Source organism: Geotrypetes seraphini, chromosome 8, assembly GCF_902459505.1.
Source record: "Geotrypetes seraphini chromosome 8, aGeoSer1.1, whole genome shotgun sequence".
In the NCBI taxonomy this organism is placed as follows: domain Eukaryota; kingdom Metazoa; phylum Chordata; class Amphibia; order Gymnophiona; family Dermophiidae; genus Geotrypetes; species Geotrypetes seraphini.
In genome coordinates this window covers 180,806,852-180,834,841 of record NC_047091.1, presented here as the reverse complement: position 1 = coordinate 180,834,841, position 27,990 = coordinate 180,806,852, and the positions used below count along the sequence as shown (strand labels likewise).

Here is a 27,990-nt window from a genome sequence, read left to right as displayed (position 1 = left end):
AAACAATGGGACCTGCGGTGCTTATACGCAAATGCAAGAAGCCTCATGGCCAAGATGGGTGAACTAGAGGTCGTGGCCAGGGGGGAAGACCTGGATATAATTGGAATTACAGAAACATGGTGGACAGAGGAGAATCAATGGGATGTGGCGTTGCCGGGGTACAAGCTCTACAGGAGAGACAGGACTCACAAAAAGGGGGGAGGCATAGCACTATATATAAAGGACTCTATCTACTCGGTCGGGATGGATATGGCAACGAAGGCAGAGGGGCTGGAATCGCTATGGGTCAAATTGCCGGGAAACAGGGGTGCAGGCATAAAACTGGGGCTGTACTATCGCCCACCTGGTACGTCGGAAGGAGTCGGACACGACTTGGAAGCTGAACTGAGACAGGAGTGCAGGACTGGAAGTGTAACAGTGATGGGGGACTTCAACTACCCAGGGATAGACTGGAGTATGGGTCACTCCAATTGCAATAGGGAAACAGGATTTGTAGAAGCTGTGAGGGACTGCTTCATGGAGCAACTGGTCAGGGAACCGACGCGGGGGAGTGCCACTCTTGACCTCATCCTGAACGGATTAGGAGGGCCTGCAAGAGGGGTAGAAATGGGAGGACCACTAGGCAACAGTGACCACAATGCGATCAGATTCACATTAGAAAGGGGGACACCCATAGTAAGGAGGACCGCATCAACTGCGCTCAACTTCAAGAAAGGGAACTATGTTGCTATGAGGGAAATGGTGGGGAGGAAGCTCAGAAATATCTTTAGGATGGAGACTGTGGAAAGCGCCTGGACCCTATTTAGGGACACCGTGCAGGAAGCACAAAAAATGTACGTCCCCAGTTTCAGGAAAGGCTGCAAGAACAAGCGGTCAAGGGACCCGATTTGGATCTCAGCAGAAGTAAAGAGGGCAATAAACGACAAAAAAGTATCCTTCCGGAGATGGAAAAAGGATCCAACGGAGGAAAATCACCAGGCGCACAGGAAATACCAAAAAGAATGCCACCGAGAGGTTAGAAAAGCAAAAGGGAAATACGAAGAGGGGCTGGCCAGGGAGGCGAAAAACTTCAAGGCATTCTTCAGTTACGTAAAGGGGAAACGACCAGCGAGGGAGGAGGTGGGGCCGTTGGACAATGGGGATAGGAAGGGAGTGATTAAGGAGGATAAAGAGGTAGCTGAGAGGCTGAACACGTTCTTCTCGTTGGTTTTCACGAGAGAAGACACATCTAATATACCGGACTCAGAGGATCTCATGAGTGGGGAACAGGCTAAAAAATTGGAGCACATAGAGGTAAGTAAGGAGGATGTCCTCAAACAGATAGACAGGTTAAAATGCGGCAAATCACCGGGTCCGGACGGGATCCACCCAAGGGTTCTGAAGGAGCTAAGACAAGAAATAGCGGGCACAATCCAGCATGTTTGTAACCTATCCTTGAAAACTGGAGAGGTACCAGAGGACTGGAAATTGGCAAATGTCACAGCTATCTTCAAGAAGGGATCGAGGGATGATCCCGGGAACTACAGGCCGGTGAGCCTGACTTCAATTATAGGGAAGATGGTGGAAGCTATGATAAAGGACGGCATTTGCGAGCACATCGAGAGGAATGGCCTACTGAGAACAAGCCAGCACGGATTCTGTAAGGGAAGGTCGTACTTAACGAACCTTCTATACTTCTTTGAGGGAATAAGCAGTCGGGTGGACAATGGGGAACCCATCGACATCATTTACCTCGATTTTCAAAAGGCTTTCGACAAGGTGCCACATGAAAGGCTGCTTAGGAAGCTGTGGGGTGGGAGGGGATGTGCACAGATGGATCGAGCACTAGTTGTCGGGTAAACTGCAGAGGGTCGGAGTAAAGGGCCAATATTCTGACTGGCGGGGAGTCACGAGCGGTGTGCCACAGGGATCGGTTCTGGGGCCGTTACTCTTCAACATATTTATCAATGACCTAGAAAAGGAGGCAAAGTGCGAGGTTATAAAATTTGCAGACGATACCAAACTGTGCGGGAGAGTTAGCTCCAGGGAGGAGTGTGAGGACCTGCAAAGGGACCTAGACAAGCTGGAAGACTGGGCAAACAAATGGCAAATGCGCTTTAACGTGGAAAAATGCAAGGTCATGCATATAGGGAAAAAGAACCCGTTGTTCAACTACAAATTGGGGGGGGGCATTGTTGGGAGACAGCAGACTTGAGAGAGACTTGGGTGTGCTGGTGGATGCATCACTGAAGCCATCTGCACAGTGCGCAGCAGCCTCGAAAAAAGCCAACAGGATGCTGGGCATCATAAAGAGGGGCATAACAACCAGGACGCGGGAAGTCATCATGCCATTGTATCGAGCGATGGTGCGTCCACATCTGGAATACTGCGTTCAGTATTGGTCGCCACACCTCAAGAAGGACATGGTGATACTTGAGAGAGTCCAAAGGAGAGCAACGAAACTGGTAAAAGGGCTGGAACACTGCCCATACGCCGAGAGGTTGGATAGGCTGGGGCTCTTCTCTCTGGAAAAGAGGAGGCTCAGGGGTGATATGATAGAGACCTTCAAAATCATGAGGGGCATAGAGAGGGTGGATAGGGACAGATTCTTCAGGCTGAAGGGGACAACAGGTACGAGGGGGCATTCGGAGAAACTGAAGGGAGATAGGTTCAAAACGAATGCAAGAAAGTTTTTCTTCACCCAAAGGGTCATGGACACTTGGAATGCGCTACCGGAGGAAGTGATCAGGCAGAGTACGGTACAAGGATTCAAACAGAGACTGGACGGATTCCTGAAGGATAAAGGGATCATGGGATATTGAGAAAGCTAACCAGAAAATAAGTATAGAAACCCAGGTCGTGCATGTGCAAGACCGGAGGGCTAGGAAGGGAAACCAAGGCGGCATGGGGGCCCCTTCTGGTGATTTAGACAGGTCGTGACCTGTTTGGGCTGCCGCGGGAGCGGACTGCTGGGCAGGATGGACCTATGGTCTGACCCGGCGGAGGCACTGCTTATGTTCTTATGTTGAGTTATTAATAGTAATTGCTGTTAAATTACTGATAAACCGTAATGTTTTCCAAGTATCCATTAGAATTCTATTTTCTTTGTACAATCTGGGCATCTTGATACTGAGCACATGAGAAAGATGTAAAGGAAACATGAGTCGCCATTCCAAATATAACCAATCAGGAGTATACTCAATGAGATCCGGGAGGACCCAATACATACCTTGACGTAAAATATAGGCTTGATGGTACCTATAAAAGTTTGGAAAATTTACCCCGCCCTCCTTAATTGGTCTTTGCAAAGATGCTATAGCAATTCTAGGAGTTTTACCAAGCCAAATAAATTTTATAATAATCGAGTTCAATTTTTTATAAAAAGATCCATGAAAAAATACTGGTATCATACCCATTTGATAGCAAACTACAGGTAGAATCATCATTTCAACCGTTTGAACTCTCCCCCACCAAGATAAATGTAATGGATTCCAATGCTCACATAATTCCGTAACCTTTTTTAACAGCCTTTTTTCATTTTCTTTTACAGTCTCATCTACTGTATTTTTAATCCATATTCCTAAATATTTTAAACCATCATCCTTCCAAACGAAAGAAAAGGACTCAAACATACTTTTTAAACAATGTACATTGAGTGGAAGAAGTTCAGACTTATTCCAATTTATTTTATATCCTGAAAATTTACCGAACTTGTCTATCAAGTCTAACAAACAAGGAATGGAGGAAACAGGATTTCTCAAATATAATAAAATATCGTCTGCATAAGCAGAGAACTTATATTCCCAATCGTTACGAGGAATACCCTGTATCCCCTTTGCTTGATTAATAGCTAATAATAGGGGTTCTAATACTATATCAAAAAGCAAAGGAGATAGTGGACAACAGTTTTTGAAAAAACAAAACCACCCCCCCCAACTACTACACTCTGTCAGAAATAACATATTTGAATATTTAGATTAAAACCGATGCACTTGTCTGTGGATTTTTGCTCCGTCGTTCACGCTTTATTGCTAGCTCAAATTGATTTGTATCTCTGATTGTCAAAGAAAACATGCAAACCTGTTCAACTTCTAATGAATTCAGCGGCTAGATTGATAATGGGCATTCCTAGGGTTGCCCATATTACTCCGATCCTAAAAGCTCTCCGCTGGTTACCTGTTCAATAGAATTTGCTATAAAGCTCTGTCTGTCATTCATCAAATATCATACTCCTCTTCTACCCGCTTTCAAAACTTGTGGGAAATCCATCAACCCACAAGACGTTTGAGATATGAGGGAGGGATGTTGCTCATCAGTTTAAAAGAAAATGGGATTCGTTATGTTAAATCTAGAATATCTATTTTCTCACTCTGGAATAGAATTCCAGGTATAAAGAGATTATGCAAAGATCAGAGAAACATAGAAGATGACGGCAGAAAAGGGCTCCAGCCCATCAAGTCTGCCCACTCTGCTTACCCACCCCCTGTCTATGCCCTAATGACCCAATTTCCTTATCTTGACCCTCGTAGGGATCCCACATGGGTATCCCATTTATTCTTAAAGTCTGGCACGCTGTCTGCCTCGATCACCTGCACTGGAAGCTTGTTCCAATGATCAACCACTCTCTCTGTGAAGAAATACTTTCTGGTGTCACCATGAAATTTTCCGCCCCTGAGTTTGAGCGGGTGCCCTCTTGTGGCCGAGGGTCCCTTGAGAAAGAAAATATCATCTTCCACTTCGACACGTCCCGTGAGGTACTTAAATGTTTCGATCATGTCTCCCCTCTCCCTACGTTCTTCGAGAGTGTAAAGCTGCAATTTGTTCAGTCTCTCTTCGTACGAGAGACCCTTGATCGTGTGTCTTTTAAGAAAATGTTAAACACACAATTATTTGTGGACACCTCTCTCTAACCATGTGGTTAATTTGTTTTAGATTTAAATAATTCTGTATTAAGGAAATTTGTGGAGGAAAGATTGACTTATTTGTTTATTTCATTTTATAATGTTTGCTTGTGCTTGAATTTGTGGATGTAAATGTTTTGTACATCGCTTAGATTTATGAGACTCAGATTTTTTAAAATAAATTATTCACTGAAAATGCAATACAGAAAATGTTAATCAAGGAAGACTAATTACCCCCCCCCCCAAAAAAAAAAAAATGGTCTGTGTAGAATTTTCCTCAGGATTATTGTAAAGTATATTCTATGACTAAGCACCACCCCACAGCCTTGAAGCATCACCCCCCCCCTCCATCAACCCTCCCCCTTGGTCAATCTGTCTCCTGGTTTGACTCACCAGCTCGCACTTCTCTCCTCAAGTTCAGTCCACAAGTTTGCTTTCCTCTTTCCCTCCATAGATGCCATCGCTTTTTGTCCCTCCTCCCCCATATTCTCTCTCTACGTCTCAATTCTCCCCAAAACTCATTTTTATTCTTTTCCTGGCACTTTGCCCCCCCCTCTCCGAGTTCGATCTGCCTAGCTGCTGCTTCCTCTTGCCCGCACTACTCACATTTCTCACCTGCCTCTTCCAGCTGCCGAAGCGTCTCTCCTTTTGCCTTTTCTGATCATGGTGGCTGGTTTGACGCTACTTCCTATTCACACAGCTGCTGCCTTACACCCCACCTTTGGTGAATGCTAGACTAACTATTGTCTTCTCCCCTTCTCAGTGGTGCAATTGATTTTTCCAGGTCCCCCACCTTTGGCCACACAGGTCACTGGCTAAATTCTTCAGGCTAGAGACTTTAAAATACTGCGCGGAGGAATCTGAATTGCATAGTTGTGCAGAACCCCCCTCCCCCCGCCAGAAGTAAACTTGGTACTGGGGGAGTGTGTGGTGCAGTGGTTAGAGCTACAGCCCCAGCACCCTGGGGTTGGGGGTTCAAATCCTGCACTGCTCCTTGTGACCTAGGGCAAGTCACTTAATCCCCCAGTGCCCCAAGTACATTAAATAGAGTGTGAACCCACCGGGACAGATAGGAAAAAAAGCTCGAGTACATGATTAATTTGTAATCCACACAGAATTATAGGATATGTGTAATATAAATAATAAATAAATAAATAAATAAAAAGATTTTATCAGAAGGACAGGTCGGGGCCGAGTCAGGAGATACCAGATTTGTGCCTCTAACATGCTCCAGTACCTGGTTACTTCTCAGTTTGCTCATGCAGTCTGTGAGGGCAGAGTAGCCACCAGAGAAACGCCAGAGATGCACTGTAATAGAGGAAAAAAAAAAAAAAAAAAGACACAATGTCCAGGCTCAACATTCCAAAGCCCCCCCCCTTTTTCTTAATGAATACAATGTAGGTGTCAGGTCAAAAGCGCGCCGGGACAAAGGTGCGAGCAGACAATTGAGCGCAGCGCGGAGGTGTGCGCCGAAGAAAATTACTGTTTTTAGAGCTCCAACGGGGGGGGGCGGGGGGGAACCCCCCACTTTACTTAATACAAATCGCGCCACGTTGTGGGGGGTTGTAACCCCCCAAATTTTACTGAAAACTTCACTTTTTCCCTGTTTTTAGGGAAAAAGGGAAGTTTACAGTAAAATGTGGGGGGTTACAACCCCCCACAACGCCGGCGCGATTTGTAGTAAGTAAACTGGGGGTGCTCCCCAACAAAACCCCCCGGAGCCCCTAAAAACAGTAATTTTCTTCAGCGCGTGCCTCCATCTTGCGCTCAGTTGTCGGCGCGTGCCTTTGTCTTCCGCGTTGTCTATGAACCTACAATGTATCTTTTCTTTACCTCCTCTGTGATATTTCCTATTACTTGCTGTCCTTAGCCTTCCCCCTTTTTTAAAAAAAATCTTTATTTTCTAAACTTCAAAAGTGCAATACACAAATATATATCATAATAAGTTAATAAAAGCACATTCAACTTACAAGCATGCATAACCAACCATTTTCTCCCCCCACCCCCCACCCAATGATTATTCAATAAAACACAGAAACAGACTATCCAAATAACCTTACCCTATTCAGATTTAAAATATCCTCCCACCCCAGGTGGACATACTCAAAAGTCAAATTAGAACAGAAATAGCCCCCCCCCCCTTTCCTGGATGTGTACGAAAATAAACCAAAACTGACTCATAATCAAAGACCTGCTATAGTGAGGTAATATGTCAATGGCCTCCAAACCAGCTTAAATAAATTACTTTTTTTCATATCTATAGCTGGAGCACAAATTTGCCCACCAGAAAGGAAAATTTAGGCCGTCCTAGTTCTTCCAATTTCAGGCCCCTTTTTAATGGTATATACGTTATTTATTGTATATATGGATTTTAGTATTTTTAACTTGTTTGTAAACCGCTTCGATACCCACGTTAGGCAGTATATCAAAATTTAAATATGTTTTAAAACTTGTTCAGGATGGGTCTGAAAGTCTCCAGGCCCTTTCTGTTAAGTCCCACATTTTCTAAGTTAGCCTCTACTCAATTCAAGCCAAGGGGGGAGCCAGAAACTTTAAAAAGGAGACCATTAGATGTGGGCATGGGGAAATGATCTGATTCAAGCCACCAGTGTTTGTCTGAGTGTCCCAGCATCTTTCTGATCCAACTACCCTAACAGAGCTGATATTGGGGAGAGAGCAACCAGGGCAATTGCCCTGGGCCCCCAGGTCACAAGGGAACCCCCAAAACTGTATGAAGGTGAAAGCAGCTCAGCCTGCCCAACAGGCCATGTAGGGTTACCAGATTTTCTGTTTGGAAAATCTGGACCCCCTATACCCGCCCCCCCCCCCCCAGGCCTGCTCAGTTCCACCGATCCCCGCCCTGAAATGCCCAGACCCAGCCCTACCCCCCACTGCCTGCTCTCTTCAGGCAGGAGGGCATCCACGCATGCCCTCCTGCCCGACACCAATTTCTTAGAAGCTTTTCAAAAACACAGACAAAGGGCCTGGTTTTGAAAACCCGTCCGGACACCCCGGACATGTCCTCAAAAGGGAAATCCTTCGTCTTGTAACCCTAGTGCCGTGAATGTTTATTACCCGCCTGAGCTTCCCTCTCATTCATCCAACATTGCCAAAGTCTCTTGCCCGAGGGCACCATCAGCTCTGAGATGCCCCTGCCCACCTCACCTGCCTGGTCTTGCTCTCCATACCAGGTGTTCCAATTCCCCACCAGGTCACATGGGTAATCCGGATCTTCATGTAGCTTTGGCAGCACCTTCTCCCTACATAGGAAGTAACTCATCATTAATGCAGACGCCTTCCCACTACATCTTTTTATTCAGTTTTAATTTTAGGATACTAATGATTAGTGGTTAGGGCTGCAGCCTCGGCACCCTGAGGTTGCAGGTTCAAGCCCAGCGCTGCTCCGTGTGACCCTGGGCAAGTCATTTCCAACACTCCATTACCCCCAGGTACTTTAGTCAGATTGTGAGTCCACCAGGACAGATATAGTCCACATTATCGTTTACTTCATTGCCTGCATTGTTATTCGCTACAAGTTCTGCCCCTTCAGAGGGGGGCGAGATCAGCATCGGCAGAGCCTATAGCGATGCAGGCAAGAGGAAAAGTCCTGTGGCTTCTGTGTTTTTTTGCTGTCCGTTGTAGCAGTACCACAGCCAATCCTAACGCCAGCCCTGGAAGGGAAAGGAGAAGAGATGCCCGACAGGAAATTTAACCGGGTCAATCTCACCAGCCCTCCGCGGACCGGCAGAAATGTTCTGCGGACTGGCACCTGTCCGCGGATCGACGGTTGAAGAACAGAAACCTGAAACTTCTACTTATTTGCGTATCCAAAAATTAATGGGTGTAGATATAAGACCTTCTTCGATAGGACCCTAGCAACAATCTTGGTTAAATAAATGTATTCAGCAAGCTATGTTATCCTATTGCAGTTTTCGGAAATCAATTAAGACCACTTTGTTCGATAAGTTTATTACTTAATGAGTTTTATTATTGAAATTCTATTTTACAAATTTGTATTTTTTACTGTATTGTATTTCACCGATAGTCCAGCTCTTTAGTGTAAACCGCCTAGAACTTTTGGTTATGGCGGTGAAAAGAATAAAGTTATTATTATCATTACCTGAATATAAATAAATAATTCCATTGAAGGTGACAACACCGGCTCACCTCTGCTGGGCATAAACTCCATGGTTTCCTATTCAATTCTTTGAAACTTTGTCTATTTATATCAGCAAACCTGACGCTTTCAGTAATACTCTGCACATTTGCAAAGGGGCTATATTTTTTCTTTTATGGATTCATAAGTCATAAAATCTGTACTCCCTGTGACCTTGAGTAAGTCACTTAACCTTCCATCGCTGCAAAATACAAGCTTATTTTGTAAGCCCTCCAGGAAAATGCCTGGGGCATCTGAATGTACCACTATTCTAATTAACACACAACCCCATAAGGACCAAAGGTACACCCTCTACAACACTAAAAGGCCTTTCACACACACTCATACAGCAAAGGTGTTAGCCAGCAGGAGACCAGAAACCCAACAAAAAAAAATAGAAAAGAAAAAAAGAAGTGGAGAAAAAGCCTCAGTTCTGCTTCATTTGGCAAAAAACTCCACTTCTCCAAGCACTCCTGCATCCACACAAAAGCTGTAAGGCAAAACGCACTGTAGTAGCCTGCAGAGACAATGTCCAATAGCACCCGGGGTACATAACCCCAAACGTGAAACCGTGGATGAGGGGCACAAAAGCTAAGAAGTGATTTCTGAAGTGGAGGGTGAGCCAGAGGAGCACTGATGTGTCCGACTATATGCTTATGAAGCTGTTAATTTGACACCCCTGACGCAGCACGACAACGCGAAACAGGAGGTTCCCCGTTGGGTTCCCTAGCTGCTTTGCCCAGGATCGTGAATTTTGAAGTGCCTGGAGAACGGCAGCAGCTAAGTGGTTTTTTTCATTGGCCTCTTTGCTTGGGTCACTCACAAGTTTCACGTTTGGGGTTATGTACCCCGGGTGCTATTGGACATTGTCTCTGCAGGCTACTACAGTGCGTTTTGCCTTACAGCTTTTGTGTGGATGTAGGAGTGCTTGGAGAAGTGGAGTTTTTTGCCAAATGAAGCAGAACTGAGGCTTTTTCTCTACTTCTTTTTTTCTTTTCTATTTTTTTGTTGGGTTTCTGGTCTCCTGCTGGCTTAACACCTTTGCTGTATGAGTGTGTGTGAAAGGCCTTTTAGTGTCGTAGAGTGTGTACCTTTGGTCCATATGGGGTTGTGTGTTAATTAGAATAGTGGTTTATAGCTGACCCTTTATCCCTAGTTTAAGAGTGTAGCATCTGAATGTAACCATGAAGGCACGAGCTAGAATTCAAAATCCATTCCTAACCCTGTTCAGGTCTTGTCGAATCGAGACACGGACAACCGCGACAATCACGATGCCAGCCATGGAAGCCTAAGAGAATTTATGTTACGCTGTAATTTGCTTTTGTTTATGATTGTGTGTGCATTTTGTAAGCCGCCCAGATTTGTAGATGTGCGGTATAGAAGAAAATTTTAAATAAATACAAATCAATCTGCAAACTTCCACGCGGTAGAGAAGTGACTGACTACGGAGATAGAGGCCGTTTCTTCAGACTAATTCGGTTCAGTGTCAAAACTGTACAATCTATGCCTAGGGATGAAAAAAAGAATTGTTTTTACAATTAATCAGAACGTGCCCAGAATGTTGACCTTTCTTTAATTAATGAGAATTCGAACTTTAGCCTAATGGTTACAGCAGGAGAAGAACCAACGAGAGCAAACAAGACAGAACTGCAGATCTGTACAAGACGCAGGCAAAATTTATTTGTGACAAGTCGATTTTTGCTTGGGTGGGGTGGAAAGCTTTCTCGTGCAGCGTTTCTGATGAGGTAAACGAGATCTAAAGGCGGCGTACGGCAGAGGAGGAGCAGGAAATGGAGAGAGAGGTTGATTCGAGTGGTTGGAGCTGAGTTTGAGTATTGCCTGATTCTGTTCTCGTTTATTGGTGATCTTAGCTCAGATCAGCAGCATAAGCTGCCACTGTACAGTTTTTTTGTGACTTTTTGTTTTTCCCTCTACTTTTTCCATGGACCCCTGACGAAGGTTTGTCCGAAACACGGACCGTGTCGGGTCCCCTGATTGGTAAAGGGTTTTAAAAAAATTTTTTGTCACAAATAAATTTTGCCTGCGTCTTGTACAGATCTGCAGTTCTGTCTTGTTTGCTCTTGGTTGTTGTTTTTTTACTGCAGTTTAGGTTGGAACTCTTCTTTTTGTTTTGTTGCTTTGAAGAACCAACGAGGCCAAGTTCAAATTCCACTGTAGTTCCTTGTGCCAAAGTCCCTTAATGCTTCTTTGCCTCAGCTGCAAAGTTAAGGTCATAAACCCTCCAGGGACACAGAAATGACAAAGTGCACCTTAATGTAACTCGCCTGGAAAAATAAAGGCATGAGCTAAGTCCACAATCCCTTCCTTAATATTTTGAGTACTGTGCTAGGAAACTTCATAGCTGCTGCTGTCAGGCTCCTTTTTCAACTTTTATCCACACAAATAAACAGGTACACCTCAAAACCAGGCAGTAAAAATTAGAATTAAAACAAAAAACAAAATAGCTTGGACAAATTACTAGCCCTCATCCCTTCATGAGTACACTTCTCCCTCCGTATTTGCGGTTTCAGCATTCGCGGTTTCGATTATTCACGGTTTTTAGCTTGCTGGCTCCTCCCCCCAAATGACGTCAGCTTGCACAGAGAAATCGCCGATTCCCAGCACTTTCTTCACCGCGTTTTGCCTCTCCTTCAGGAACAGACCAGGCCTCCCACCATGTTATTCGCGGTTTCACCCTATTCACAGTGGTTTTTAACAGAAAACAACGAACATATGAAAAAGTTATTGGCGGTTTTTCTGTATTTGCAGTTCTGTTAATCCCCTATCACAGCGAAAACGGAGGGAGAAGTGCAGTACGAAAAGCCTTCTGAAAAAGATGCGCTTTTAAACTCTTACATTTTGTAGTGATTAAGTATTTTAATAATTATAATAATAATAATAACTTTATTCTTCTATACCGCCATAGTCAGATGACTTCTAGGCGGTTCACATCGAAGAGGGCTGGACAATCAGCGAATTACAGAAAGCAAATGGTGAAGGTACAACATATTACATGACGAATAGACAGAAGGAAAAAATAAATTTAGTGTGGCTCCGATTAGGAGAAAGTCTTAAATCTTACAAACTGCATTGATGTTTTTAGTACTTCCACTCTTATTTTTTTGCATTTAATCTAATCCTTAGAATTCCAGAACTACCATCTCCCTTTTTCACTGAGAATGTATGACTTGTAGGGGTTGTTTTTTGTTTGTTTTTTTTTTGGGGGGGTGGGGGTTGTAGACTGGGAGCTTTCATTCTTTTGTACTTAAGTTATCGACTTTAACTAGATTAGCATTACCACCACCTATTCCAGGGGTAGGGAACTCTGAAAGCATTGCATGCAAATAGATCTTATGCATATTCATTGGGGAAATCCTGAAAACCCAATTGGAATACGGCTCTCGAGGACCAGAGTTCCCTACCCCTGACTTATTCCATCTACCATCTAAGATAAGTTAGTTAGCACAGAGAGCAGCGCTGCTCCCGATGCTCCCAGAGTTCCTGTGAGCCTTCAACGCTGCTCCCAGCGCTAATAGCCACTATCGTGGTTTAGTAAAAGGGAGGGCTTGTTAGATTAAAGTCCACTCGTAATTCTGCCTTCTTTGCATCAGTTCCGTATTTACGGAATTCCCTTCCAAACGAATTACTCTGCGAGCCTACGCACGCAAAAATTTAGAGCCTTCTTAAAAAAATAAAAAACAACTATTCGGATTGGCATTTTCTTAAATTCTAGTGATTTTAGATTTTTTAATATGATTTTTAATCTTAAATTTCTTAATTTATTTTTCTCCTTTTCCATTATCTGTCCTATAAATATTGGCGCTCTTTTCTTTTAAATTGTTGTAAACCGCACCGATATTGTAACAAAGCGCGGTATATAGATACTAATAAACAAAACATTATTAAAAACATTTAACATCTTTGCCTGTCTATATGCCCCTAACAAACAAAGGGAGAGCAGAGCAAGTGACTTGAGTGGGCTGAAGACGTCCCGTGCATCGAAGGAAGCCCCAAAGCTTTTGTCCTAACTCTGCTCCAGAAGCTTCTTCCTTTGCCAGCTTCATATGCACAGCAGGTGTCTCGGCTTCTTTAGCCAGCTCTGCTCCTCAAAGTACTTGCAAAGGACGAAGCCTCTGATCACAACAGCCAGAGCTATTTCGAGCTCAGGTGACCAAATGTTAGAAATGAGGATGAATCTGTACCAAGGGCAAATTCTAAATTCTATGCATGTGCGCCATTCAAGAAAGCTAAAAGGCCCTCAAAGTACAGAGGCTGCCGTCAGCATAAGCAGCAGAATACTGCTAGGTTTTTGGGGGGGGCCCAGGAGCTCCGCCCTATCCCACAGAACCCTACGATGCGGCCTCTCCACAGCCCACCCACCTCCTCCTGGCAATATATTTTTTTAAATCTTCAGGCAGCTGCTGCACAGCGTCAGCGAGCAGGCCTGCCCCCGGAAGTGGAATGAAGTGCTCCGGGGCAGGCGTGCTCACTGACGTTGCACGGCAGCTGCTGGAAGATTTTAAATTAGAACATCAGGAAGTGGGTGGGAGGGCAGGCACCAATTGAGACCACGGCCCCTGTGACCTTCCCCGTAGTCACTATTGATTTTGGAGGGAAACACCACACTAGGCTAAGGGGGAGACCTCCCCAAATCCCACCTGCAAAGCACTACTACTATTTATTATTTCTATAGCGCTAAATAGAGAATGACACGGTGGCGGTTTACCCGCGGCCACCGCATTTTAGCCGCGGGTCACCCGCCGAAAACGGGGAAGAAAACTAGCAGTCGCTGCGGCGACGGGGACAAGGCCATTCACCGCCCGCGGGGCGGTGAATGGTCTTGTCTCCGCAGTGAGGTATCAAGGATCACGCGGTCCCCGCAGCCACCGCCCGTAGCATTTAGCCAGCTCCACTCCCTCCACCTCACCTTAAATTTAGAGTTTTCCGGCTTCCTTTTTTCCGAGCCGCACGTGTTCAAAAATCCGTGCACGCGCGGCTGCGCAAGTCAATCAATCTTCTCCTCTGACGCAACCGGAAACAGGAAGTTGCAGGAGAGGAGAAGTTTGATTGACTCGCGCAGCCGCGCGTGCACAGATTTTTGAACACGTGCGGCTCGGAAAAAAGGAAGCCGGAAAACTCTAAATTTAAGGTGAGGTGGAGGGAGGGAGCTGGCTAAATGCACGGCTTTTTGAACGCGTGCGGCTAGGGAAAAAGGAAGCCGGCAAACTCGGAACGAATATAAGGTGAGGTGGAGGGAGGGTGGAATACGCTAAATATTAGAGTACTAAGGCTTATATGGATGCTGCGGGGACGGTGACGGGGCGGTGAATGAGATGGCAGTGGCGGTGACGGGGCGGTGAAAGGGATGGCAGTGACGGTGACGGGGCGGTGAATGGAATGGCGGTGACGGGGCGGTGCAGAGGATGGTGGGCCGGGGACGGGGCGGTGACGGGGACAGATTTTTTCCCCGTGTCATTCTCTAGCGCTAAACACACGCAGCGCTATACATTAAGCACTGCCCAAAATCAGCCCCTTTACAAAATCTGAAAGTACCCAGGAGCAGCTCTAATTCCCGATATTAATGCCAATGATCACAATATATCAAATATATTTAGCATGAAAATAATTTCAGGCGGCTACCTCATACATACCATTTTCACAAAAACAGGAACTTCTTCCCTGTTTCAATTAGCAGCCTCTACAAAGAATCTTCTTAGGCCCTCAGCTTGATATAGACACCCTGCTTGATACAGACATCTTTATATAAAGCTAAGTAAAATTAAATTATTTAAATATTAAGATGATAACTATTTAAGCTATTTTAAGCTCTTGATAAAATGACAAAAATGATAAAACAGACCCAGTGACGATGTGTCATGTAAAGCTCAGAACAGTGATAAGTTTGAGTTCTGAGTGGTGACGCTGAGGGCCCAAGAAGATTCTTTGTAGAGGCTGCTAATTGAAACAGGGAAGAAGTTCCTGTTTTTGTGAAAATAGTGATCACAATATATTCATCTGCTGAAATGGGGCCTATAGTTTTTTTGGTTCAACTCTACTCTGCTCCTGCCCAAGCCACACCCCCTTTCCATAATTCACATTTTTAATATTTACAATGTGCAAATTCTGCTTTCCTAAAATTGGGTTGTCAATGCTTACTCATAAAGGATAGAATTGCTGTGTCAGACCAAAGGTTCGTCAAGTCCAGTAGCCCGTTCTCAAGGTGGCCAATCCAGGTCCCTAGTACACGGCCAAAACCCAAGGAGTAGCAACATTCCATGCGGAATCCTCAAAGAGTAGCAACATTCCAGAATCCGCAAGAGTAACAAAATATTATAGAACCCCAAAGAGTATCGAGATTCCATGCAGGATCCCCAAATAGTAGCAACACTCCATGCTACTGATCCAGGGCAAGCAGTGGCTTCCCCCATGCCTTACTCAATAACAGACTATTTGCTTATTTGTGGTTTAAAATTAAAAAAATAAAATATATTTTCATTTTTTAGGCTATTTTAAGCCCTGTAAGCCCCCGCTTAAGCCTTACATGGTGGTCTAGGGGATTTTCTGGGCAGGAAGGATCTTCCCACACTCCTGCCCCGTGCAGATCGCTCACAGGAAATGGCTGCCTTGTGCTCCCGTAGTCTCTCGAGCCATTTCCTGTGAGCGATCTGCACGGGGCAGGAGCGGGGGGAAGATTGCTCCTGCCCCGAAAACCTGCTAGACCACCAGGTAAGGCTTAAGAGGGGGGGGGCTTAGGGGCAGAATCGGCCCGAATATTCATGTTTTTTAAATATTCGCGGGTCGGCTCTGCCCCTAACCCTCGCGAATACAGAGGGGGAAGTGTACATGCTGGTATTTACACTAAACAGCTCTTAAGTCCATGAATTTATCTTGTTGGGCAGACTGGATGGAACGTAAAGATCTTTATCTGCTGTCATCTATTAAGTTACTATGTTACCATGTATGTACATCATGACTAGGGCTTTCGATTCTGGGTCTCTGGGGCCCAGGTTAAGAGTGGGCCCCTGGGCAGCTCCCGCTGCATGCAGCCCAGATACACTTTTACCATGCCTAGAATGAAGAGAGACTCACGTCAGGCTGTTGTAAGCAACCAGGCATTCAGGTTTCACGTTGTGAACTGAAAAACAAAAGAAACCGAGTCATGATAAAAAAGGGAACTGGCGATTAAAAAAAACCCCAAAAACCCTGATGCAGCTTGATAAAAGGGAGCCTATGTATCAGTTTGTCCGCTATTGCAAGGGTCCGCCAATCCAATCCTCAAGGTCCACAACCCAGCCTGTTTTTCAGGATTTCCACAATCACTAATACTAAAACCCTAAGCACGCATGCGCACTCCTTCCTGCGTGTTCTGTGATCCGTAGCTCAGCGACAACAGAATGTTAAAGGGTGCTTGTGCGCGCGTGCGGTGCTTGTGCACGCTCAGAGCTGACATCGGGCCACAACCACTGCCGCTCCCTCTGCCTCCACTCTCCCCTCTGGGTCAGAGCACCGTTGCAGCTCTCTGCCTGCCCGGCACTGCTGGGGCAAAACGGAACAGGGAGAGCAAGACAATCTTCTACGCCTTTCGATTGGCCAGACAGCTGACAGAGGGCGAAGCTCATTGGGTCTGAGAAAATGCCGTTAAGGACCTCAGCTCTGTGTCCTGAAAGCCTTCAAATGGGCAAGCAGATTCCGGAGATTATTGGCTACTGCCACTTACTAAGTAACTGAATGTCGGGAACCTGAACCTGTGAAGTTGGCAGACAGACAGCGGGAGAAAGAGAGAAAAAAAGAAAAAGAGAGAGAGAGAGAGAAAAAAAGAGACAGACAGACGTCAAGGAGAGACGCAGAAAGAAAGACAGACAGCGGCCAAAGAGAGAAACAGCGGGAGAAAGAGAGAAAAAAAGAGAGAGAGAGAGAGAAAAAAAAAAGAGACAGACGTCAAGGAGAGACGCAGAAAGAAAGACAGACAGCGGCCAAAGAGAGAAACAGTGGGAGAAAGAGAGAAAAAAAAGAGAGAGAGAAAAAAAAAAAAAAGAGACAGACGTCAAGGAGAGACGCAGAAAGAAAGACAGACAGCGGCCAAAGAGAGAAACAGTGGGAGAAAGAGAGAAAAAAAAGAGAGAGAAAAAAAAAAAAAAGAGACAGACGTCAAGGAGAGACGCAGAAAAAAAGACAGACAGCGGCCAAAGAGAGAGAGAGACAGAAAGAAAGAAAGAGAAACACATCTATTCTAGCAACCATTAATGTAACGGGCTTAAACACTAATGAATATATATGAGATCTATTTGCATGTAGTAGAAGCAATGGATGCAAATCAAATTCATACACATGGTGGAAATCCTGAAAACCAGGCTGGGTTGTGGACCTTGAGGACTGGATTTGAGGTTCCTTGCTTCATTGTGAGAATTTTTTTTAATTCTTTCACTTTTTGCCTTGTAGATCACTATATCCACCTGTCTACAATTCTTCATTCAGCGACAGAACTGAGAGTTGCTCAGAGTAATGCAACAGCACGATAATGAAATGTACGAGTCCCTGTCCGGAAACAGGGGAAGGTGGTGCATTTTCCAGTACAGAAATAAGAGCATCCGCTGCTGGTACCGAGTTGCACCGACAGAGGTGGAACAAGACGAAGGAACTCACACTGGATCTTGTACAGGCCTCTAGTTTCTTTCTTTGCCAGAAGAGTCGAGTGTGCATCCTTACGGGGATCAACTTTGTGGACAAACAAAGAGCGAAACCAGCTACTTTCATTGTCTTTCGAATACCTCCTGCAATACAGAAGCCAAAAAGATCAACACCAAAGCAAAAAGAAGAAAAATGAAGCGGACCTAGTTCAACCTTAGGGTTTCCAAAATCTCTTTAAGTTGTGAAATAATTGTTTATTGAAAGCTTTTATATTGCTGCTGATGACTGGGGGGGGGAGTCAATTCAGAGCGGTTTTTATGAGCTTTATAATGGTGTTACAATACCTGTGCTTTTGTAAAGGTGTTACAATACAGAGTTTGCGTTTCCTGGGATGGGTTCAATACAGCCTTCTTAAACCATAATCAATCCTCTTTCTTATTTCTGCCTATAATCTATAATCAATCTACCTGCTTATACAAACCTATATAAAGATTTTATCATACAGTGGTGCCTCGCATAACGAACGCCTCGCACAACGAACGCTGCACACAACGAACTTCATGTCTTGTTTCACACAACGAACTTCGTTTCACACAACGAAGTCGCCCGAGCTGCCGATGTATTGCATCCTTCCGCGCAGGCACTGCAGGCAGTCGTTAGTCACTGCGCTTAACTGCCCTCTCTCACTGTATACAGTCGTCCTTTTAAGATAAACTCAATATTTTTTATATATCATGGCTTCTAAAAAAAGCAGGAAGGTGATTTCTGTTGAAATGAAACGGGAAATAATTAGAAGGAGTGAATGTGGGGTCAAACAGTGTGACCTCGTCAAAGAGTTTGGCCTCAGCAAGACCACCATTTTCACCATTTTGACAAATTTATCTTTTTTTATGTCATCTTAGCATATTTTATGCTGCAGAACGAATTATTTTTTTTAACATGTATTGTTATGGGAAAACGCGTTTCACATAACGAACTTTTCGCATAACCAACTTGCTCCTGGAACGAATTAAGTTCGTTGTGTGAGGCACCACTGTATTTTTATTCCTATTATACCCGTTTATACACACATATGGGGAGAATGTGGTGCAGTGGTTAAAGCTACAGCTTCAGCACCCTGAGATTGTAGGTTCAAACCCACACTGCTCCTTGTGACCCTGGGCAAGTCACTTAAATCCACCCATTGCCCCAGGTACGTTAGATAGATTGTGAGACCGCTGGGACAGAGAGGGAAAACTGCTCGAGTACCTGAATAAATGCATGTAAACCATTCTGAGCTCCCCTGAGAGAACGGTATAGAAAATTGAATAAATAAATAAAAAATTATCCCTTCCTCAAACAGTTTCAATGATGTGGGGAAAAAAAATTTCAAAAATTAATATTGTTTCTAAAGTAGTCACTACCAGTATAACATTTTCCTTTAAGAGAAAAAGCATCAAATCCTTGCAGTGTTTGAGAATCCACCCATCTCCAGAACACTGTCTTGATATAAATACAAGAACTCCCCAGAGCCACCAAGGGATCCTTTGAGCGTAGCAAGGCAGGTTCCCGAGTTGCTGTGATGGGGGTTGGGTGGTAAGCAGGCCCTAACCACTGGAAATTGAAGATCTTTACCTCTCCAAGCAGCAGATGAGTAGTTTATGGACAGACATACTAGGATACTATATGATGTTATGGAGTCTAAGGCTCAAAAAAGGGCTAAAGGAAGTGCCAGGGTAAGTACTGCAGTGCAAAAGGGGATGAGGAACCAGCCCCAGAAGACAGGAATGTGTTTGGAGCCAGGGAGAGTTTCATTACTGTGAGAATGGCAGCTTTTTACATTTTTTCCATTGACATGAATGGGTGAAATCTGATTTTCTGTTTGTAGCTCCGTCCACGTGTGCAGGTGGGCTGCGAGACCCCCAGAACATATCACCCCAGGTAGTGAGGGATCTGCATACCAAGTTTCGTTCAAATCGGTCAAGCCGTTTTTGAATTACTGTGAGAATGGCAGCTTTTTACATTTTTTCCATTGACATGAATGGGTGAAATGTGATTTTATGTTTGTAGCTCCGCCCACGTGTGCAGGTGGGCTGCGAGACCCCCAGAACATATCACCCCAGGTAGTGAGGGATCTGCATACCAAGTTTCGTTCAAATCGGTCAAGCCGTTTTTGAATTACTGTGAGAATGGCAGCTTTTTACATTTTTTCCATTGACATGAATGGGTGAAATCTGATTTTATGTTTGTAGCTCCGCCCACGTGTGCAGGTGGGCCGCGAGACCCCCAGAACATATCATCCCAGGTAGTTGGAATTACTGTGAGAATGGCAGCTTGTAATGATCCAAGCCTGTGGTTAATGGAAGTCACAAACTAAAAATGAATTGGGCATGTGTTCAGCCGAAGGACATCTTGCCTCACCAATTTGGTTGACTTCTTTGAAGGTGTGAATAAACATGTGGATAAAGGTGAGCCGGTTGATATAGTGTGTCTAGATTTTCAAAAAGCTTCTGATAAAGTTCCTCAGGAGAAGCTCCTGTGAAAATTAAAAATCATGGGAGAGGTGGCAAAAGTTCAGTTGTGGATTAGGAATTGGTTATCTGATAGAAAACAGTGGGTAGGGTTAAATGCTCATTTTTCTCAATGGAGGAGAGTAAACAGTGGAGTGCCACAGGGACTGGTGCTATTTAACTTATTTATAAAAGATCTGAAAACTGGAACGACGAGTGAGGTGATTAAATTTGCAGATGACACTAAACTGTTCAAAGTTGTTGTTATGCCCATGGCTGGCCAGGGCATGGCAAGTGATGACTTTGGCTATTAGGTGTGAATCTTCATATCTGCTTGCTTTTTAGCTGCAATCCTTGCCTTATATCTGTACCAGACAATTAGGCAGCCTTACAACTTACTTTCATGAGAGCTGTTTCATGTCTTACCAGGAAGACAGAGGAAGGTTTCTCATGGTACTGTAATTAGGAAGGGCCTGAGCACATTCCATCTGTGAGAGTTAGGAGATAAGGGGGGGGCACCTGTTACTGCAGAAACAGCAGTGTCTGTGTGTGTGTGTGAGAAATTCAGCACTTTCTGTGCTATAAAAGACTGAGAGTCACAGACTGCAGCCATGGGAGGGCCGTGGATTGCATCCTTTCCCTTGATCGATCAGATTCCCGATCAGTATTGGAAGGAGGCGTGGCAGACATGGTGAAGTATTCTATTTGGTGTATATAGATATTCTCTGCTTATATCTTGTATATTATCTGATGTCTATCTGCATTATTTGGTATTATCTGATGTGTATGCAATAAAGAATCATATTACTCTGACGCTTTGGTGGAGGTGACTTCTACATACCCTTGCTAGATAAACATGTGGCAGAACAGTTGTTAAAACGCATGCGGATTGTGAAAAATTGCAGGTGGACCTTAGGAAATAGGAAGACTGGGCGTCCAAGTGGCAGATGAAATTTAATGTGGACAAATGCAAAATGATGCACATTGGGAAGAATAACCTGAATCACAGTTACTGGATGCTAGGGTCCACCTTGGGGGTTTATGTCCAAGAAAAGGATCTGGGTGTCATCGTAGACAATACGATGAAACCTTCTGCCCAATGAGCGGCGGCGGTCACAAAAGCAAACAGGATGCTAGGAATTATTTTAAAAAGGGATGATTTACAAGACTAAGAATGTTATAATGCCCCTGTATCGCTCCATGGTGCAACCTCACCTGGAGTATTGCGTTTAATTCTGGTCTCCTTATCTCAAGAAAGATATAGTGGCATTAGAAAAGGTTCAGAAAAGAGCGACCAAGATGGTAAAGGGGATGGAACTCCCCTCGTATGAGGAAAGGCTAAAAAGGTTGGAAAAGAGACAGCTGAGGGGAGATATGATTGAAGTCTACAAAATCCTTAGTGGAGTAGAACGGGTACAAGTGGATCGATTTCTCACTGTCAAAAATTACAAAGACTAGAGGACACTCGATGAAACTGCAGGGAAATACTTTTATTGTTCAAACATTTTTATTGGTTTTAACACAATACTGTACATATAGCAAAACCAGCAGAATACAGGCCAGAACAACCAATCATCAGGAATAAAACAGTCCCCAACCACCCTTCCCCTCCCCCAGACCATCCATAAGGCAATCCTGCAAATGAAAGAAAATTAACCAGGCAACAGAATTATATGTTCAGAATTCTGCTGCATGCCTGAGGCGTAAGGTCATTCCAAGAGGGCTCCCATAAGGCACAAAATTGATGTCCTGAAGGTGATTCAAGATCAGAAACACTGCGACGCTCCAAGGCTGCTTATAATATCAGTAGTGATCGCCAATGTTGCATTGACGGTGCCTCAGGGGAGAGCCAAACATGCAATATAGTTTTTTTTCACCATCAGCATGACCCTGTCTACAAAAACTGTCATGCCCCGTGGCTTTGGTGTCACAATCGCGTATTGTCCAAACAAAGCTAATGGTGTAGGAGTCCATCTGCGATCCCAGAGGTTCGAGACATATCTACCCAAAGTCAACCAGAATACCAAAACCCGTGGGCAGGACCAAAATTGGTGACCCAAAGAGACATAGGAGGTGGAACACTTGGACCCATGCTCGTCAACATCTTCATAAACGATCTGGACATAGGTACGACAAGCGAGGTGATAAAATTTGCGAACGATACGAAGTTATTCAGAGTAGTGAAGACGCAGGGGGATTGCAAAGATCTACAACGTGACATAATCAGGCTTGAGGAATGGGTTGCGACATGGCAGATGAGGTTCAACATGGACAAGTGTAAAGTGATGCATGTTGGTAAAAAAACCTCATGCACAAATACAGGATGTCCGGGGTGGTACTTGGAGAGACCTCCCAGGAAAGGGACTTGGGAGTTCTGATTGACAAGTCAATGAAGCCGTCCGCACAATGTGCGGCGGCAGCAAAAAGGGCAAACAGAACACTAGGAATAATAAAGAAGGGGATCACGAACAGATTGGAGAAGGTTATCATGCCACTGTACCGTGCCATGGTGCGCCCTCACCTGGAGTGGTCGCCGTACATGAAGAAGGACACGGTGCTACTTGAAAGAGTCCAGAGAAGAGTGACTAAGATGGTTAAGGGGTTGGAGGAGCTGCCGTACAGCAAAAGATTAGAGAAACTGGGCCTCTTCTTTCTTGAGAAAAAAAACAACTCTGTGGAGTGACAATGTTCCTAAATGGACTTTATTTGAAGTGTCAAAAGTTCCAAAGGTACACTGAAATCATCCACATAAAAATAAATCATCCACATAAGAGCCTTAAAGGACCTAGTCCACTAGGGATACAGGAGCCAACACGGTCCGCGTTTCGACAAAAAGTCTTCTTCAGGGGTCCCTGGGAGTCCTATAAAGGTGAGTACGTGGGAAACAATTGAACAGAGGAGATCGAGAGGGGATATGATCGAAACATTCAAGATACTAAAGGGGATAAGGACAGGTTGTTCACCCTCTCCAAGGTAGGGAGAACGAGAGGGCACTCTCTGAAGTTAAAAGAAGTAAGGAAGTTCTTCACCCAGAGAGTAGTAGAAAACTGGAATGCTTTTCCAGAGTCTGTCATAGGGGGAAACACCCTCCAGGGATTCAAGACAAAGTTAGACAAGTTCCTGCTGAACCAGAACGTACGCAGGTAAGGCTAGACCCTAGTAGGGGGCTGGTCTTTGACCTAAGGGCCGCCGCAGGAGCGGACTGCTGAGCACGATGGACCACTGGTCTGACCCAGCAATGGCAAGTCTTATGTTCTGGTACAAAATCCCAATTCTGGGAAATACTTTTAAAACCAATAGGAGGAAATACTTTTTCACTCAGAAAATAGTTAAGCTCTGGAATGCATTGCCAGAGGTTGTGGTAAGAGCGGATCAAGTTTCAAGTTTATTACAAATTTGATTAAATGCTAATCATAAATTCTAAGCGTTTTACAGTAAAAATTTAAAAAGGAGTCCAGTTAACAAACTATTAATAACATAAGTTTACTTACATGAAATAGGCTAGTGGGGAGAAATACAATTTGAAAGAAAGAACAATTAAGGACAATAACATGGATCAATTAACAGTCGTAGACGTCTTTAAATAAGAAGCTTTGGAGGCCACCCTTGAATTTATCTAAATTCTGTTCGGACCTTAAATATAATGGTAACGAATTCCATATTGTTGGAGCAGTTGTTGCGAAAGAAGAAGCCCTACGGGTACTAATGATTTTTTAGGGATGGGACATGAAGAAGATGCTGCGATGCAGATCTTAAGGTTCTCGGAGGATCATGTAGAATCAGGTATTTATGGATAAAAACGGGTTCCTTGGTTTTCATTGTTTGGTAAGAGATTAAAGCGTAGCTGGTTTTAAGAAAGGTTTGGACAAGTTCCTGGAGGAAAAGTCCATAGTCTGTTATTGAGAAAGACACGGGGGAAGCCACTGCTTGCCCTGGATGGGTAGCATGGAATGTTGCTACTCTTTGAGATTTTAAAATCTTGTTACTCTCTGGGTTTTTGCCAGGTACTAGTGACCTGGATTGGCTACCGTGAGAACGGGCTACTGGGATTGATGGACCATTGGTCTGACCCAGTAAGGCTATTCTTATGTTCTTATACTGCCTTTCTTGACAACATAGCAGGGCAGTGGAGAAAAAAAATACCATTTGATTAAAGAAGCAAAGAAAAATTCTGAAGAGGCACTGCCAGCTGCTTGCTGAGCCCTTATAAATTCTCATAGGCCTGCTGAAGCACATGGGGTTTTCCAGGCAACTCTAAAATTTAAGGAACAAGGGCTCTACACACAAAATTAAAAGACTAACTCTAAAGTAGAGACGCTATATAAAAAAAGACGCATAGCCAGTCCAGATTAGAGAGTTGCGCGGGGACAGAAATCCCACCCATCCCTGCCCGTCACCGCCAGGATCCTCTCCGTCCCCACCCGTCCCCATCAGGATCCTCTCTGTCCTCATCCGTCCCCATCAGGATCTTCTCTGTCCCCACCCGTCCCCGCCAGGATCCTCTCCGTCCCCACCCGTCCCCATCAGGATCCTCTCTGTCCTCATCCGTCCCCACCAGGATCTTCTCTGTCCCCACCCGTCCCCGCCAGGATCCTCTCCGTCCCCACCCGTCCCCGCCAGGATCCTCTCCGTCCCCGCCAGGATCCTCTCCGTCCCCGCCCATCCCCACCAAGATCCTCTCTGTCCCCATCTGTCCCCATCAGGATCCTCTCCGTCCCCACCAGGATCTTCTCTGTCCCTGCCAGGATCCTCTCCGTCCCCACCTATCCCCGCCAGGATCCTCTCTGTCCCCACCCGTCCCCGCCAGGATCCTCTCCGTCCCCACCCGTCCCCGCCAGGATCCTCTCCGTCCCCACCCGTCCCCGCCAGGATCCTCTCTGTCCCCGCCAGGATCCTCTCCGTCCCCACCCGTCCCCGCCAGGATCCTCTCCGTCCCCGCCAGGATCTTCTCTGTCCCTGCCAGGATCCTCTCCGTCCCCACCCATCCCCACCCGGATCATCTCCGTCCCCACCCGTCCCCGTCAGGATCTTCTCCGTCCCCATCCATCCCCGCAAGGAATTACCTCCATCCCCACCCGTCCCCATAAAAAGCAGCAATTACTTCTGACAGGATCATCAATTCCAGTTTCTTTTGTGTTTGCGCTGCTGTTTTCCTTGTGAAATCTCTTTGGTGGAACCCTTTTTTTGTTTTCTGTTCAGGCAATTAACTTATAAACCCCCTCTTTTACTAAGGCTGACGTGTCCATTTTATTATATGGACGAACCCTGCTTCCAAAGCCTTCCATCCCCGTGGGAATCCCGTGAGCCAGAGGGGGTCCCCGTGGGAGTCCCGTGGGTTAGGGGGGATTCCCGTGGGACCCCTGCAGGACCTCTAGTCCAGATCGGCTTCAGAAACTGCCCTAAAGAACAAGGCTTAGATCAGCCCCTCTATTTTGATGCTCCCCCTCCCCCAGGATGGCTCCGACTGAAGGTAAAATGTCAGGGAGTATCAACATGAAACATTTTAGTATTAAAAAAAAATAGATTTGTGCCTCATTAGCCCAGCTCATTCCCATCCTGTGTAAACAAACAGATGCCTAATCATTCATTTGTTTAATTAGATTCTAGACCTAAGAGGGGAAGATTAAGCTCTCTTCTGCTTGCAAAGACCTTTGCCCCTCCACAGCCCGCAGTAAGCTCTGGCCATTTATTAACATCCTAAAATTCAAAGAGCAAAAAACAAACGCAACAGACAAATTTCATGCCAACGAAACGCTTCCATCAGAGCCTCTAGATCCAGAACCTTGTTTCCCATACTTTGAGGGTATGGGAGCCCGAGACCCCCCATGTCGATGGGCAGAATATAACACGGGGTTGGTAGAGCCATCATGTCGCCCATCGGCTGGGGAAGTGGGATTAGTGGAGGTGGGGGGGGGGGGGGGAGGGAAGTAAGTGGGGAAGGATTGGGCAGGGAATTTTAAAAATGATTGGTGGAAGGGCACAGGGGCGAGGTCATAAAGCCGGGACCCTGGAGGACTTGGCTCCTTCCGAGGTCCTCCAGGGTGGCTTTTTCCGCCTGCCCATCGTTTGGGGGCAGATGTTGGTAGCTCAGGTGGTGGGGGTGGGGGCAGTTTTCCCGAGCTACTGGGTCATGGGGCTCATCAGGCGATGAGCATTGGGTCGGCAGGAAGCCGAGCCCGGTGGGTCAGGTGACCCAGAAATGGGGCATGTCACCCCTCTGACTCTTGGTAGCTCGGGAGGAGCTCGTCATACGATGTTAATAATGTTAATGAAGTTAAGATATGTTTTATGTTTATGGTTAATAAACTGAGCTGGAGCTAATTTTTACCAACCAGAAGACTGTAGTGTGTTTTTGGTAAAGTTAAGGGGGGACGATTATGACGGAAAGTGATGCTTTTGAGTATTTAGGCGAACAGCAGGGTCTATCCAGATCCCGCCGTTATAGTTTTCGCTGAGAATCCACTTGTGTTCCCAAGGCAAAAGTAGCAATCTTTAATGTGGTCTTGCAGTTCCCTCCATATCATTGGGATTGCAAATGGCATCGCTGCCTTTCGTCGATTGAGCCAGTCACGAAGTCCGTAGGAAAAACTGGTACAGATGATATGTGGAGCCCAAGACTTATCCTGGTCACCAAATAGACAGCCAAAGTACAATTTGTACGATATAAACTAAAGGAAACCTTAAGTTTGTATAACGCATCTTCTCCATAAAGATAGAGCTTGGCAGGGTTTACAGGTAATTCAATAAAGGAGGGAAGGACATAATAAGAAATTAGAGGTTATGAAGAGGATAGCTAGCTTTACATTTTAAATAAATAGCTTTACGTTTTGGAGAAAAGCCAGGTTTTCAGATGCTTTCGGAATAATTGGAATGAGCCGAGGTTCCACAGCGGGGCAGGGAGGTTGTTCCAAAGCTCAGTGAATTTGAAGAAAAGGGATTTCCCTAATTTACCCGCATACATGACGCCCTTTAACAAGGGGAAAGAGTTAGAGTATGGGGGCGGATCTGGTAGTGTCAGGTCTCGAAGAATTCCAGGATAGTGGGATTAGGGGAGGAAGAATGCTATGTAGAATATACTTTCTTCAGATCTACGGTAATTTGTCGACATTGTGCTTTCATTGTGAATGAACCACAAACATAACAGAAACTATCCAGATGATTGGTACAAATGTCATGGCATGATAAAAGATTGATTTATCACTGTCTGTAGCATAAAAAACCAAAGACAACTGTTGTAAACCTCCTGATACGTTTATCCTATAAACGCACGATATATCTCCCAATTAACGTTTATAATTATATATAATGAGTCTTAGTATGCCGAAGCAAAGAGGCAGGAGCACGGCTGGGGCCTCGCAGCGCTCCGGGCCAGTAGCTGTCGGCACTATCGACGAACTCCTGCGGCGGATGCAGGACATCATGGCGGCGGCAGATTCCCCGCTGGAGGCGCGGCAATGAGGCGAGATGCCGGCGGCCTCCTTGGGGCTTGAAACAACGCTCAGCCCCGACGCCAGAGCACCACCCCTATAACCTCACCATTACTAGCTCTCCGAGGGAGGGAGTGTTGCCAGGAGATGGTGGACATTCTACCCCTGAGGCCAGAGAAGTCGATCCGGAGAGCAGGAGTTTAGGCTCTCAGTTTTCTCTAGAGAGCCTGAGCTTAGAAACTGAGGATTCAACATCTGGTGAGAACAGCCCAGACGGAACAGAGACAGGGAGAAACTGCAATTGGTGAGCAACCTGGAATAAATTTACAAGTTTTCTTACCTCAAAAACCCCAGGAAGTTACACTAGAATCCCGTTGGGATTTGATTTCTAATCTGGGAAAGACTTTTAA

The 27,990-nt window shown here is 45.2% G+C and overlaps 2 protein-coding genes across 2 annotated transcripts in view; one reads left to right on the top strand and one right to left on the bottom strand.

Moving 5' to 3' along the window:
• Positions 1-18,195, top strand: part of LOC117365975 — a 36,292-nt gene extending 18,097 nt beyond the window's left edge. Inside the window, exon 2 of the mRNA XM_033956980.1 lies at positions 17,476-18,195. The gene's annotated coding sequence lies outside the window, so the exon portion shown is untranslated. The remainder of the gene's footprint in view (positions 1-17,475) is intronic.
• Positions 1-27,990, bottom strand: part of NIPSNAP1 (nipsnap homolog 1) — a 42,966-nt gene that overhangs the window by 7,714 nt on the left and 7,262 nt on the right. The window contains exons 2-5 of the mRNA XM_033956982.1: positions 17,680-17,807; positions 16,126-16,171; positions 8,046-8,140; positions 6,118-6,188 (exon numbers count right to left, since the gene is read on the bottom strand). Coding sequence (XP_033812873.1) covers positions 6,118-6,188; positions 8,046-8,140; positions 16,126-16,171; positions 17,680-17,807 — 340 coding nt within the window. The remainder of the gene's footprint in view (positions 1-6,117; positions 6,189-8,045; positions 8,141-16,125; positions 16,172-17,679; positions 17,808-27,990) is intronic.